At 40.4% G+C, this 14,859-nt stretch overlaps 1 protein-coding gene across 5 annotated transcripts in view; it reads left to right on the top strand.

The window, feature by feature from the left end:
• The window catches only part of NDRG3 (NDRG family member 3), a 75,068-nt gene that overhangs the window by 20,290 nt on the left and 39,919 nt on the right, over positions 1-14,859 (top strand). For all 5 annotated transcript variants that reach the window (XM_021688976.1, XM_044918794.1, XM_044918797.1 and 2 more), the window contains exon 3: positions 7,956-7,991. In XM_021688976.1, coding sequence (XP_021544651.1) covers positions 7,956-7,991 — 36 coding nt within the window. The remainder of the gene's footprint in view (positions 1-7,955; positions 7,992-14,859) is intronic.

Below are 14,859 nucleotides of genomic sequence, written 5' to 3'. Positions count from 1 at the left end.
CCCCCCCCCCCCCCCCCCCCCCCCCCCCCCCCCCCCCCGCCATGTGAGGACACAGCAAGGTGGTAGCCGTCTGCAAGCCAGGAAGAGAGCTCTCACCAGAAACCAAACCCTGCTGGAATCTTGATCTTGGACTTCCAGCCTCCAGAACTGTCAGAAAATAAATTTCTCTTGTTTAAGCCTCTCAGGCATCCCAAGCAGTCTAAGACACCAAGCAATCAATATCTCACTTCCTAACATCTGTTAGCTCCTCTTTGATAGGACTGTGCTGTTCCTGCCCACTTCCCACGCTCCCTCTCTCTCCCTGAGACATGTTCCTATCCCCTCACTATTCGTGAGAGCTCCCCTGCTCCAGCCCAGCTTTGCAGAAGATTGGCAAGAGGCCCTCTTTGGATGATGGCATTCTCAAACAAAGAGTTCCACCCCCTATAAGTCCCCCTGCCCCACTACATGAGTGTTTCCGTCTTTGCCCAGCAAGTGTGTGCTTCTGCATTCATTGTGAAAGGTATGATGGTAATGCCCTTCATCAGTTATTTTATTTGATCCCCCCAGTACCCTGGTGGTAATAGGGAGCACAGATCAGTTTGTTCCCATACTGCTGGTGAGAAAACTAAGGATGAGAAAGGTGAAGTAGCTTACTCAGATTGAGTATCAGAGAATGCTTGCTGTGGGGCAGGACTTCTCAGTCTTGGCACTGTTAATGTTTTGGGCTGGAAGATTGTTGTGGGGGACCGTTGTGCATGTTGTAGGATGTTTAGCAGCATCCTGGGTCTCTATCCACTAGATGCCAGCATCTCTCAGTGGTGATAACCAAAAATGTCTCCAGACATGGTCAAATGCCCCCTGGGGGCAGAGTCTCCCATTTGAGAACCACTACTATAGGGGATAGGCCTCCAGATTTGAATAGGAGTAGAACTCTTGAAGTTTTTTGTTTGGGAGGAGTTTTTTTGGCCTAGCCTACTATTATTTATATTTATTAAGCACTCTTATATGCCAGCTGTTACCTTCTCTCTTTTAAATCAAAAGAGTATCCCTTTGAAGTACATAGTATTATTCCTAACTTAGAAGATGAAAATCTGACTGAAAAACTGACTTGCCCAGTCAGTATGTGGCAGAGTCAGAACTGAAACCGGGCCTCCCCTATCCTAATCCCTTAGGCCTTTCCACTATGCTGACCCCATCACCTCTGTGACTTGCCCTGTCTCTTTAAGGAAAAGTCTAGAAACGTGTATCAGTTCACTTCATCTTTTTGTCCATTCTTATAGATATACTCTTATCCAGAAGGCATCACCATATCCTTCCAGGCTTCAGGGAGCTGGAGGAAGTCTAGACCCAACCTGTTATGGAGAGATTTGTCCTGAGATGACTATAAGGAAGCATTCTCAAAATAGCTTTAAGCAAGGCTTATGTTAACTCATCTCTTGTCATTTGTTGGTACTTTTCCCATTTAATTTTAGTGTGCTTGTAATTTTGTCTGTGGCTCAGATTTGTGAAGAAGTGGGTAATCTTGCCATGCTTCTTTTGGCTCCAGTGATGAAAAGATGCAACTGCCAGCACTTATCTTTGTTTTTGGGGGCAGAAATTGTACAGACATATGAACTGATTTTTTTTTTAAATAACATTTAGCTATTTTTAGTGCATTTTCACAAGTATTATATTCTCCTTAAATCTCCCAACCTGCTATGGAATAAGTAGTTAAAGGTTTTAACTACTTAAAATGGAATATCTTAACTCCATTTTACAGGTAAGGCTGAGAGAAGGTTATATGACTTATCCAAAGTTAGTGTCCAGTAAGGTGGTGAAGCCAAGACTAGTACCCAAATCTGTTTACTTCAACTCAGATCAGGGGGTTTAGGCCTCTTCCCACCATCTACCGCCTCTTGGAGCTGGTTATTCCAGCTTCCTCAACCACCAGACCTTGTAACAAGCAAGAGAGTTAACCAGTTAGTGCTTCCTTTTCCCTGACCTCAACTACATTAAAATATGTGCCAGAAAAGACTAGCAGAAAAATACGAAAACATTAACGATAGCAGCTATTTGTCAATAGAGAGATGATGGATGATTATAATTTTCCTTATACTTCTCTACAATGAGCATGTACCTTCCTTTTTGTAATTAGAAAACCAGAAAAAGGAGCGCCTGGGTGGCTCTAGTCGGTTAAGCGTCTGCCTTCAGCTTAGGTCATGATCCCGGTGCTGGGATCAAGGCCCACATTGGGCTCCCTGCTCAGTAGGGAATCTGCTTGTCTCCCTCTCCCTCTGCCTGCGGCTCTGCCTGCTTGTGCTCTCTCTCTGTCAAATAAATAAATAAAATCTTAAAAAAAAAAAAGAAAGAAAGAAGAAAACCAGAAAAAAGGGATTTGGTATGGTACAAAAATACTGAGCCTAGTGAAAGCCAAAGGGCAGCCTTGAGGAAATAAGTAGAAGGCCCCCTTTGGCTTCTGTGGAATTGAGGAAATATCAAGGAGGGGAGTAACTATTTAGTGGGGAGAATAGAAACAAGTTATTTACTTCTTTCTGGTTGTTAAAATAGAAAGTGAGATAGACCCTACTGCAGTTTAAGTTTTCCGTCTCTACTAGTGACTGGAAATATAAGCAGAGGAGAGAGGAGGGAGAAGCCGTGCATTTTTATAACTTTCAGGACAGCAGAGACAGCCAAAAGGGTTAGTGCCAAGGCTTTTTTTTTTATTTTAAAAAGTTATTGACATTTTCATTAAAGAATATTCTTTCTGAAGTGCTACATCTACTATGCACTGGAGGGTGGGTATCCCTTAATGTGCTAAGAAGTAATCGTCACATGTTATAAGAAATGACCCAGATGGGACTGGAGCAGGAAATGAGTTCCTGAGCAAGTAATGCTGCCACTGTGACAGAACACTGTCAACCAGCTACAAGATCAGCAGGAGATGGTGGAAGAAGCCTTAGCCACAGGATGCCTAAGGCATTTTTAGTGCAGGGGGTCAGTGACACATGTTATTAGCCTGATAGTATGTTACTTTAGAGGAGAAGTTATTTTGGAGTTGAAATTGTACCTTTTCAGCAGTCTGCAGATGATTATCTGATTGTAGATAGTTGTATCCAAGTATCTGACCTCTTTACAAATTTCCTTATGAAGTCTGTTTCTTAATTAGTATTTTTCAAAGGTAATAATATAGATGCTTAAAATATGTATACACATATGCCCACATAAACAAACACTTGCATATATATAATTTTTAATCTGGATTATTAGTTTGAACAGATGCCTACTTAAAAACAGTTTAATGATGATTGTAAAACATTGATTTATTAATCTGTGTTAATTGATTATATTAATCTTTATTAACAAAGAAAAACAGTATTTTCTAGGCTTATCTATATAGTTCATCTTTCCACTTTCTGTTGGTAAGGATTATTGTCTTTTGTTACTAAAAATGCCATATTTTATTCTCTTTGACATTTTTTTTTCAAATCAGCTTGTTTCTAAAATTTTTACTGTTGTAACAACTCTTTCTCCCTACTTTAGTTCCTAGCATATCAATTGCATGTAACTTTGGTATTCATTTCTTAACTCAAATTAACTCTCTCTATTTTGAGATGCTTATAACCTTTACAAAATGATGTTTACTGCATTTACTAAGTACCAGGACTGGGAGTAGAGTGATAAATCAGACACAGGTCCCCGACCCCACTTCAAGTTCACAGAAGAGGTAGATTTACCCCAAATCTCTTCCTGTTGGTAGTTGATTCTAAGGTCTTACACATCTTGCCTTTCTTTATATCTGTTGTTTTCTGTCTTTTGAAACTATATATGCCTCTTGACTAGATCTCATGTTGGGAAACTACATTTTTCTTCTCCCTAGCAATTACTTATTTTTTTATATCCCCCCCACCCCCTTCTTTTCATACTTCTCTTCATTCGTTGATCTATTCTTAGTTGCTTCTTGCTTATTCTCCAGGCTTGTATTTGAGAGAATGACTTCTTTTTAACTTACCTTCTTGAGCTGCTTCATTTACCTTCTACATTTGGCTCTGAGGCTACACCAGAAAATACTCCCCTTGGCTGGCTTCTACCTTAACTGTAACTTACAGTAATGATGTATCTTTTTTCTTGACTTACTCTTTTTTCTGTCTTTCCCCAAATTATTCTACTATTTTAATTTCTTTCTTGAATCTCTTTCTGCTAATTAAGTCTGCTTAGTGCAAGAATCTCTCTGAACATGGAATTACTGGTATCTTCAAAATGGACAGAAAGAAAAAAGAAAACACCCAGAACTTGAAACTTCTAGAAGTTTTGTTAGAGTGTAACCATGTACCTCAAATATCAAAGATAGATAAGTGGCCAGGGAATTCTTTCTCCTTCTAGGATACACCCAGTGAGTAGTATTGAATTTTTAATGAGTTCAGAGAATATGGTTTCAGTTTATCACAGTTGAGTGGGGACCAGCTAATGATCTCCATTCAGACACTCTGGATGCCAAATACTGTCAGACAGACCTGATCATATCCTTTCTCTAAGATGATCACTCAGGAAGCTTGAAGCCATTCTCTAAGACCCGTCTGGCATGTCTTTAAAACAACAACAGCAAGGGCGCCTGGGTGGGTCAGTTGGTTAAGCGTCTGACTCTTGATCTCAGCTCAGGGTGCTTGGTGTTAGGGTTGTGAGTTCAAGTCCTGCGTTGGGTTCCACGCTGGGCGTGGAACCTACTTAAAAAAAAAAAAATTTAAAACAACAATAAGTGTTACACTGAGGAATGTATAGAATTGTTGAATCACTACATTGTACACCTGAAGCTAATGTAACACTGTACATTAATTATACTAGAATTAAAGTAAACAAGTGTTAGATAGTCTTCATCCAGTTATTAGTACCTTTTTTCTGGGAGTCTAGCTGTGTATGTGTGATAAAGAACATATAGTTGTTTTTTGCTAGATGCTTAACAAAGAAGAGTGGCTTTGATTTCTGGAGAGAATTGCCTCTTTCTGCTTTTGGTGTTTCAGAGGCTTTGTGCTCATCTCAGGCTTTAGGAACTCACAGAATGCCTCATGACTGTGATCATGTGGTTGTGAGGAAGGGAACTCATGCATATACGGACCTCTGCTTCTCAAATAGCTCATCGGAATTTGTGTCTCTGTGTTCCATGACCAAGATTTTACTTCAGTCCAGAGTGATTTTCTCTAATCTTTCTAAATAATCTCTAAAGGAACCTCTGGGAGCCCTGTAAGATCGAAGTCCTAATATGATCTGTTTTTACATCATTATACATTATTTCCTCAAAAGATTAAGTGAATCTTTAAATCTTCTATTACAAAATACCAGGTTACATATTTTTTGTACCATACCAGATCTTTTTTTTCTAGTTTTCTAGTTACAAAAAGGGAAGTACTCGCTCATTGTAGAGAAGTATAAGGAAAATTATAATCATCCATCATTTCTCTATTGAGAAATAGCTGCTATTGTTAATGTTTTGGTATTTTTCTGCTAGTCTTTGTGGTGCATATTCATGTAGTTGAGGTTAAAATGTAAAGACTATTTGTATCCTAATTTATTTTCACTAAATGACCATGTCCTACTGAAACCATCTACCCTAGTCCGTGAGAGGGCCCTTCTTTTTGCTTCTCATAGTCTAACTAGAAATTAAACACAGTGACTTCTCTGAAAGAGTTCTCAGGTATTGTGTGAGACTAGTGGGAGACGTGGAACACGATGATCCTTTTGCCGATGGCAGCATTCTATGGAGATGTGCTGCATGGTCCCATCTGGATGGTGACTTGTCTTTCCATGCTGTGACTGCATCAGACTTTATTTTGTGAACTTGGTTTCATGCCAGGAATAATACTTCAGACTAGCAGTCTCTACGACTCTCCTGTTCTCAGTGCCACCTCTTCTCTCTGTGACTGGTAATCTGTTGTGGCTTTACTGCCACTTTTAGAGAAACAAGGGTGTGCTCATCCATAGCCTTATTCTTTCAGAATCTTTCTGTATCTGCACTGCCCAATAATACAATAGCTACTAACCACATGTGTCTATTGAGCACTTGAAATGTGAGTAATGTGAGAAACTGGATTTTTTTTTTTTTTTTTAAAGATTTTCTTTATTTGCCAGCGAGAGAGAGGGGGAGAGTACAAGCAGGGGGAGTGGCAGGCAGAGGGAGAAGCAGACTCCCAAGGAGCCTGATGTGGGACTCGATCCCAGGACCCTGAGTTCATGACCTGAGCCGAAGGCAGACGCTTAACCATCTGAGCCACCCAGGTGCTCCTGGATTTTTTGTTTTAATAAATTTTAGTTGACACATGTAGCTAAATGGCTACCGTAGTGGATAGTGCCACTCTATATCATCTCAGCTGGTTCTGCTAGTTACTCTTATGGAGAGGACAGCTTATATCTTTAGGGTGTGTGTGTGTGTGTGTGTGTGTGTGTTTTACACCGTGGGCTGTGTTTTTTTAACATCTCTGTTTTGTCCTGCCGGGAGTGTAGAGGGTGGACACAGAACTGTTTCTTTCTTTCCTTTCTTCTTCTTCTTCTTCTTTTTTTTTTAAGATTTATTTATTTATCCTAGATGCAGGGAGGGGCAGAGGGAGAGGGAGAGCCTTAAGCAGACTCCACCCTGAGCACGGAGCCCAACACAGAGCTTGATATCACAACCCCAAGATCATGACCTAAGCTGAAACCAAGAGTCGACTGCCCAGTCAGTTGCGCCACCCAGGCCCCCGGATACAGAACTGTTTCTAAGAGGATCTTCTGGAAGGGGTATGGGACTGCTCTGCACTCCTTTGGGATCAGATATCTAGATCCTGTCTGGAGGGGCAGCTTTTGGAAAGGTGCTTAGTAGCAGTTCTACTGGAAGCCATTCTAGACAGAATAGAATATGTTATGATAACGCGGTTTCTAAATAATGAAAGGTTTTTTTCCAGGGGAGGGGCATTTACTTTATGAAAGATCAAGTCAGAATGTTTTTTTCCCACTAAAACACATCATTCATTATTCTTTTTATATACTCTTAGGTCATATTTTTTGCAACTCTGGTATCTGAAATGCTACAAAAATGCATTTGAGTCATTGCATTGATTTTTTTTTTTTTCAATCAAACATTACTATGATATAATCTCTTTTTAGAAGCTTGGTGAATTCTTCTTGGATCTTTTGACTATGTTCTACTTTTTAAATGACTCAGTGACTTGTCCTTTCTCCTATCAGCAATTTCACAGGATGCAACAGATATGGCAGTGCATTAGGAATCTGGTTTTGTCTGTCTTTCCCTCTTTCAGTGACTGTGCCTTTTTCCCTTGTTAAATTTATGACTCTTCCGGGACACCTGGGTGGCTCAGTCGGTTAAACATATGCTTTCGGCTCAGGTCATGATCCCAGTGTCCTGGGATCAAGTCCTGCATCGGGCTCCTTGCTCAGCAGGAAGCCTGCTTCTCCCTTTGCTGGCCACTCCCCCTACTTGTGCTCTCTCTCTAACAGATAAATTTTAAAAATCTTAAAAAATTTTTTTACAAGTCTTCCATTTCTCATCCATCTGTATCTTTGTTCTTCTCTTGATCCTTTAATTGCTGGTTCTGGGCACCCTGGCTCCTGCCCTCCTTTGCTCCTCTCAGGGTTGGCCTTCAACCCCGTTTTTTCCAGGTACTTCCTAGGTGAGTTGTGAGTGTGCTCTAAGACTCTGATCCATGTTTTACCCTCTTTCTGCAAGTTCTCATTGCTCTCTTTAGGTAGGGAAGCAGGAAGTACAAACTTTACTGGGCAACCGGGCTCCTTTCCTTTATCTTCACACAAAGCCTGCCAAAGTGTAATCTCACCTTCTACTAACATGTTAGGAGCCCACCCTGCCTCTGAAGCCTTGTGATGAGAACCATTTTAGTTTTATGGCAACCAAGAGGCTGCACGTGCACTGCTTGCTCTGTGAACTGAACTTGCTGCACATTTGGGGAAGCCACATGGGGAAACTGACTGTGTTTTCTGCCTTCTGTTGACAGACTGGTACACGAAACTTCCAGGACTTTGACTGTCAGGTAAGGACTGTACAAGCACCAAAGGGGGGCTATGTACAGGATCTCTGCAGTGCTTCCCTCCCTGTCCTGGTGGCCTGTAGAAGTGGATCTCTCTTCATAGCTAATCATAACTCCTTCATGTTCTTTTGGTCATTAGATCAAGTTTATTTAAAATGATTTGCTGTCGTGTTCAAAAATTGCCTGCCAGGTGCCTGTTTTATGGTTGTAGGTTACTGGGTTGAACTGTCATTTTGTGATTAAGATCTCCTCTCCTCAAATGATATTGGAAACCTCAGTCACAGGTGTTAAATGGAGGGTTGTCACTTCGCTGCAGAGAAGGTGGGGGAGGGGCAGTTTGGAGGGGAGACTTATCAACAAAATCTTTTTCTTACCTTTTTTTTAAGTTTTATTTATTTAAGTAATCTCTACACCCAATGTGGGGCTCGAACTCGTGACCCCAAGATCAAGAGTCACATGCTTCTTTGATTGAGCCAGTCAGGTGTCCCAACAAAATCTTTTTCTAAAAGAAAAAGACAAATTAAGCATTATTAATACAAAATGCAGATTTCCTTTGGCTTTATGCTTGTAGATGCAAAATTCAATTTGACTCATTAGTATTTAATTAAATGATACTGTTCTTCCTAGTTGCTTTTGCCTTTATCTGTGTTGCCAGTTTGAAAATCAATGAAATGAACCAGCATCTCTCCATCTACCTACTTTATCTATTGACTGGCCCTGAAAGAAACGGGAGGAAGGAGTGAGTACATGGAAATGAGAACCTTATAACCATGCAGCCTGACTGTCCTACTTTGGGGATGGATATCATAGTAGTGGCTATTAGAAGCAACATGAAGTAGGGGCGCCTGGGTGGCTCAGTTGGTTAAGCTACTGCCTTCAGCTCAGGTCATGATCCTGGAGTCCTGGGATCGAGTCCCATGTCGGGCTCCCTGCTCAGCAGGGAGTCTGCTTCTCCCTCTGACCCTCCCCCATCTCATGCTCTCTCTCTCTCTCTCTCTCTCATTCTCTCTCTCAAATAAATAAATAAAATCTTTAAAAAAAAAAAAAAAGAAGCAACATGAAGTAGACTCAGAGTACTAGGCAGGGAAGGAAGTGCTGGAAAACCAACTTCCTTGCTTCCAGGATTCAGCCAACCTGTAAATGCATATGCAGGTAGTTACTTTTATTTTATTCTGAAGATTTTATTTATTTATTTATTTGAGAGAAAGCATGAGCAGAGGGAGAGGGAGAAGTAGATTCCCTGCTGAGCAGGGAGCCTGATGAGGGGCTCAGTCCCAGGACCCCGGTATCATGACCCCCAGCCGAAGGCAGAGCTCAACCAACTGAGCCACCCAGACACCCGCAGGCAGATAGTTATTTTTATTTTATTTATTTGACAGAGAGGGAGCACAAGCAGGCAGAGCAGCAGGCAGAGGGAGAGGGAGAAGCAGGCTCCCCGCTGAGCAGAGAGCCCAACGTGGGACTCGATCCCAGGACCTTGGGATCATGATCTAAGCCAAAAGCAGACGCTTAACTGACTGAGCCACCCAGGCATCCCCAGATAGTTATTTTTAGATAAGCATTTTTATATTAAGTACAGTGGTGTCTCTCTATAGCATTAGCATTGAAAGGAGGAACTAAACCAGTTACATCATCATAATGTATTAGGTGCCTGCTATAGATAGTAAGCATACATCATCTCCAGTTCTTGGAGCACTTTCATAAGGTGGTTTTTATTTTTTTTGTTTTACAGATGAGGAAATTGAGAATCAGGTTTCATAACTTGCCATTGGGTAGAATTGCAGTTGCAAAACCCCACTCTTCCTGGATCCGTAGCCTGTTTTTTCCAACCTGGAAATGTCTAGAACTGAGAAGTTTTTAAAGAGTTGAGTTGTTCTTAAAGCTGAAGTTCTTTAACAGAACAGGTGTAACTTATTTTGTAAGGGGCAGGTTCATAGCATCGTTACAGATTTCTGAATCCCAGTGTCAAACACCTCTTGGTGTGACTATTTGGTACTTCATATATACAAGAGAATCAACCTAGTGATGTTAAAGAATCACTTGCTGTAGGTCCTTTACACAAAAAATAAGTCATTTTTGGATAAGTAGTGGCAGTCAAGTTTGGGTTTACTTGTTTTTAATTTTTTTTTTTTTTAAAGATTTTATTTATTTGACAGAGACACAGCGAGAGAGGGAACACAAGCAGAGGGAGTGGGAGAGGGAGAAGCAGGCTTCCCGCTGAGCAGGAGCCCGATGCGGGGCTCGATCCCAGGACCCTGGGATCAAGTCCCACATTATGCTCCCTGCTTGGTGGGCAGTCTGGTGGGGAATCTGCTTCTCCCTCTCCCCCAGCCCCCACTCATGCATGCATGCTCTTTCCCTCTCTCTCTCACAAAAATAAATAAAATCTTTAAAAAGAAAAAAGTATAGAAGCATTGATTTTCACCAAATTGAGTACCTCCACCCCCCCCCCCCAAAAAATTAAAAAAAAAAAAATTACAAGCTCAGGGTGCCTGGGTGGCTCAGTCTGTTGGGCATCTGACTTTTGATTTCAGCTGACCTTATGATTTTAGGGTCCTTGGATTAAGCCCCACATCAGGCTCCATGCTCAGTGGGGAGTCTGCTTGGGATTCTCTCTCTCTCCCTTTGCCCCTCCCCATTGCACGCTCTCTGTTTCTCTCCCTCTAAAATAAATAAATAAATCTTTTTAAAAAATATACACACTCACTAAAAAATAGATAAGAAAAAAACAAAAAGTAAATCAAAATTACTTGTTATTTCACTAGTGTTGCTATTTGGTATATATCCTTTATGATTTTTTCACACATAAATATACTTAGATATAAATAAAATTGAGCTTTAGAAATACAATTATGAATCAGTTTTTTAAAATTGAGGCTTAAAAATATTCTGGCAGGGGTGCCTGGCTGCCTCGGTCAGAAGAACATCTGACTCTTGATCTCAGGGTCATGAGTTCAAGCCCCACATTGGGTGTAGAGATTACTTAGATAAATAAATATTTTTTAAAAAACAGTCTGACAAAAATTTGGTATTTTTGGTAAAGCCTTAATATAGTAACATGTTCTGGCCTTGTGAAATCTAAGTTTTAGTTCAATCCTGATACAGGTAGAACTGTGAGTGTTTGTCACTGTCTGTCACATGTCTGTCACTGGTTTTAAATGTACAGGCGCTTTGTGCTCTAAAGAAGAAAAAACCATAGACCCTTCTTTTTTCCTCCTTCCGGCACCTATGAATGCTCTTCTACCACCATTCTTGTCTGTGTCTTTGTTAAAGGCTTATATGATGTTCTGGAGACTGGGACCCCTGGGTCAGGAGTCTAGCAACAGGTTGATAGAAGGCCCAAGAGCTAGGAACTGTGATGTTAGAAGTCTAGAATGGCCTGGTTTGCCTGAAGGCATCCCAGAAACTATTGGGCATTCTTAGGAGACAAAACAGAACAGATCCAAAGCCAGCATTGTCACTAAATGGAAAAGCATCAGCATTGGCATTGGTGTTGACTATTCGCGTAACTGTGGCGCCATATTACCTGAAGCCATTTAATCAGGGCTTCCTTCTGATCTCTGTCTTGCCTCAGAAAAATCTTTAAGGCATATTTGATGATGTCCCTGGGAAGTTATCTTAGAGTCGTCAGCCAAGCTCACAGCTTCAGTCTAAACCACCTTTTCCCTCTGTTTTCTTTACCGATCAACTACGTGCTCCCCCCCCCCCCCCCCAATAATTGAAACTATAATCAGAAGTTTACCATTTCTCAGGGCACCTTGCTGGCTCAGTCGGTGGAGCATATGACTCTTGATCTCAAGGTTGTGAGTTCAAGCTCCACGTTGGGCCTAGAGCTTACTTAAAAAAATGGCTTACTCTTGGTTCTTTGATCATCCTAAATGACTTCATTGATATTTAGCTCCCCTGAGGCAAACGGCAGTTATAATTGGATGTAAGATGATGTGGGAAGGGGTGGTTAGAGGTGACATGATTAGGATTGAGGAGAAGGAAGAAAAGAGCCTGCTGCCAGTTGAAACAATGGATCAGCCAGCTTTTTGTCCATTTATCTATGTCAGTGCTCCTTAATTCTCCTCTCCTTGTGAGACTGTTTAAAGGTTTACAATTAGAGCTGAGACAGATGCTATAGCAGTATATATGATATATTGCTTTCAAAAATAACACTTATCTTGGGGCACCTGCCTGGCTCAGTCGGGAGAGCATGGGACTCTTGATCTTGGGGTTGTGAGTTCAAGCCCCACGTTGGGTGTAAAGATTACTTAAAAATAAAATCTTAAAAAATAAAAAAACACATACATCATCAGAAACAAATTTAGAAAATTCAGAAAAGTATAAAAATACAGGTTGCCTGTCATCCTACCTAGAGATAACCATATTTTATTATATTTATTTCCAGTTTTTACTTTTATGTTCTGGTTACTGAAAGAGTACATGCTCATAGTTGAATATTTGGAAAACACATAGAATTATAAAGAACTAGGAAAAAAAACTCATAATCCTGTAATCCAGGGACAACTATATTAATGTTTAGTGTTAGGTAGATTTGTGTATATATATGTAATTTTTATAAAAGTGATTTTTAAGTTTATATGGTTGTCGAGCTGGATGTACCCTTATGTTCCCTTTTCTGACATAATATTAGAACACAATCTCATTTCTATATCATGTAATTTTTTTTCTATATCATTTTAAAACACTCATAAACAAAATTGCTGATGGATGCCTATTATTTCCTCATTTGTCTATACCATACCTTAACTGTTCCATTATTTTTGGAAATTAGATCACTTATAATATGTTCAGTTCACTGAACATTGTCATGCATAAATTTTATCCACACTTCAGAATATTTCCTTAGGTGGATTCTTGGAATGAGTATATTTAGGGCTCTTGGCATATCTTATCAAATTGTCTTCCACTTCTACCAGAGGGGTACTCAATAAATATTAATGGAGAGTGAAAGCTGCTGTCTGCCAGGATATATCATTCTTGTAGAAGAGGCTAATAATACAGTGAATTCATAAGAATGGAGTTCTTGCTCCTAAAATAATCCAGGCATGGCCAAGGGCTGAGTAATTTCGTGCTAGCTGTTTAATTGCAGTAGCTATTTAGAGGACTGATTTATAGGACCCAACTGTGAGGATTGGTATTTAGTACTGCATTTCAAATGTATATATGTGACTGCCTCTTCTAAAGGGATCTAAACAGCTTTGAACTCTCTTTCCTTTTGAAAAGTTAAAAATTCCTTAAGTTTTTATTCCTGGTACCACTACTACAATTTACTGGGCAACATACCTGATGTCATGAAAAGCAAAAGTTACAACAGATAAAAAGACCTCAGGAATGTACATCTAATTGACACTGCATTGCATTAATCACTAAACAGCTCTAATCTCCTGCAGATCACTTGTTGAATGGGCATTGTTACAAAATAAGAATTATAGGAAATAAGTATCCTGAATGTTCTTTCCACAGAAAAGAGGTGTTTGGAGAGAGCTGGGATTCCGTTGGCTGCTACATTCTTTGTTAGAAAGCTTGACCAGCTCCATGTTCTTCCCTGGCCTTGAAGGATGTGAATGTGGCCCCACTGCTTCCTTTATATACACTCCCCACCCTCAGGAAAGCTAGAATTATTGCTTGCCTACTCCACTTCTGCCTTGTGCTTTTCCTTTCTGGTGGCCTTTGTTCACATTTCCTCCCCCTTGCCCATGCCCACAAACAACTATGATGAAATCAAACCAAAAAAGGTAGGGCATCTCAAGGGGAGGTGGATTTTAGTAAGTTCTAAGGATATAGGTGACTTTATTCTCATTGGGGGGGAAAAAAGAATCTTACAGGAGAAACAGAGGTCCTTTTTATCAGCACTGCATTCTCATTTCCCTTTCCCCCTGTCACTAGAAGGTTTTATTTCCCTGACGAGCTCTGTCATGTCACGGGCACAATGGCCGGCAACTTCCCCAAACCCACGTTCTTCAGTTTAGCAGCCTCATTACTTAAGATCTTTACCTGTAACTCTAGGGAAAAGTCCAGGGGTGGATTCTTGTTGGCTTAGTATGGGTCACGTGTACATTTTTGGACCACTCACTGTGGCCAGAGGGTAGGGTGTGTGAATTGGCCAGACCTGGACCCCCTCCTACCTGGGCTTTCCTACTTAGAGTGTTCTGGACTGTTGGAAGTGGGTTAAATAACCATTCATTCTTTTTCTTCTCATTGTTAACTAAGGCTATGTGAGGAAGATATTGGAGTTGGCTTTGAAGGAAGAAAAGATATGTGCTGACATATTGTAAAAGAGGCTTTCAGATTCAGAGCATGATTTGCGAGAAGTCCGAGAGTTGTGGGTGGTTGAAAAGTTAACAGTAGAAACAGTCTGCAAGAGTGTTGACTGAACTAGGCTGAAAGAGGTTAAGAGGTAGGAGGGAGAGAGCTGAAACTAGAGTCAGGGAAAGGTGTCGTGGAACTTTAAAAAGGAAAAGATGATCTGTTGATAGGCAGAAGGCTGAGTAATCCTGGAGGCAGATTCTTTTACTATGGGAGTAAATGAGGTTATGCAAATGAACCTTATACCACTACAGGGTGGTAAGGTCGTAGAGGTATTCTATCAAAAATTCCTATATAATAACAAAAACTGTACCCAAGGCTCATAAGTAGTCTGCTTATTAGAAGTAGAATAAAATTTCATGCTAACAAAAATGTTAACATTTTCAAATGTTATAGAACTATTTCAGATTGACCAGGGCATGAAGTAATAAAAAATTAACTGAGTTCAGAGAGATAAGACAAGTCAGGTTGTGTAATTCTGGTAACAGCACATTTAGCTGAGGGAAGAGAACTCAGAAAAAATGAAAATTTATTATAAAATAAATAGTCACTCAAA

The sequence above is a fragment of the Neomonachus schauinslandi genome, chromosome 10 (assembly GCF_002201575.2).
Source record: "Neomonachus schauinslandi chromosome 10, ASM220157v2, whole genome shotgun sequence".
NCBI lineage: Eukaryota > Metazoa > Chordata > Mammalia > Carnivora > Phocidae > Neomonachus > Neomonachus schauinslandi.
This window is presented reverse-complemented; position numbering and strand designations above follow the sequence as displayed.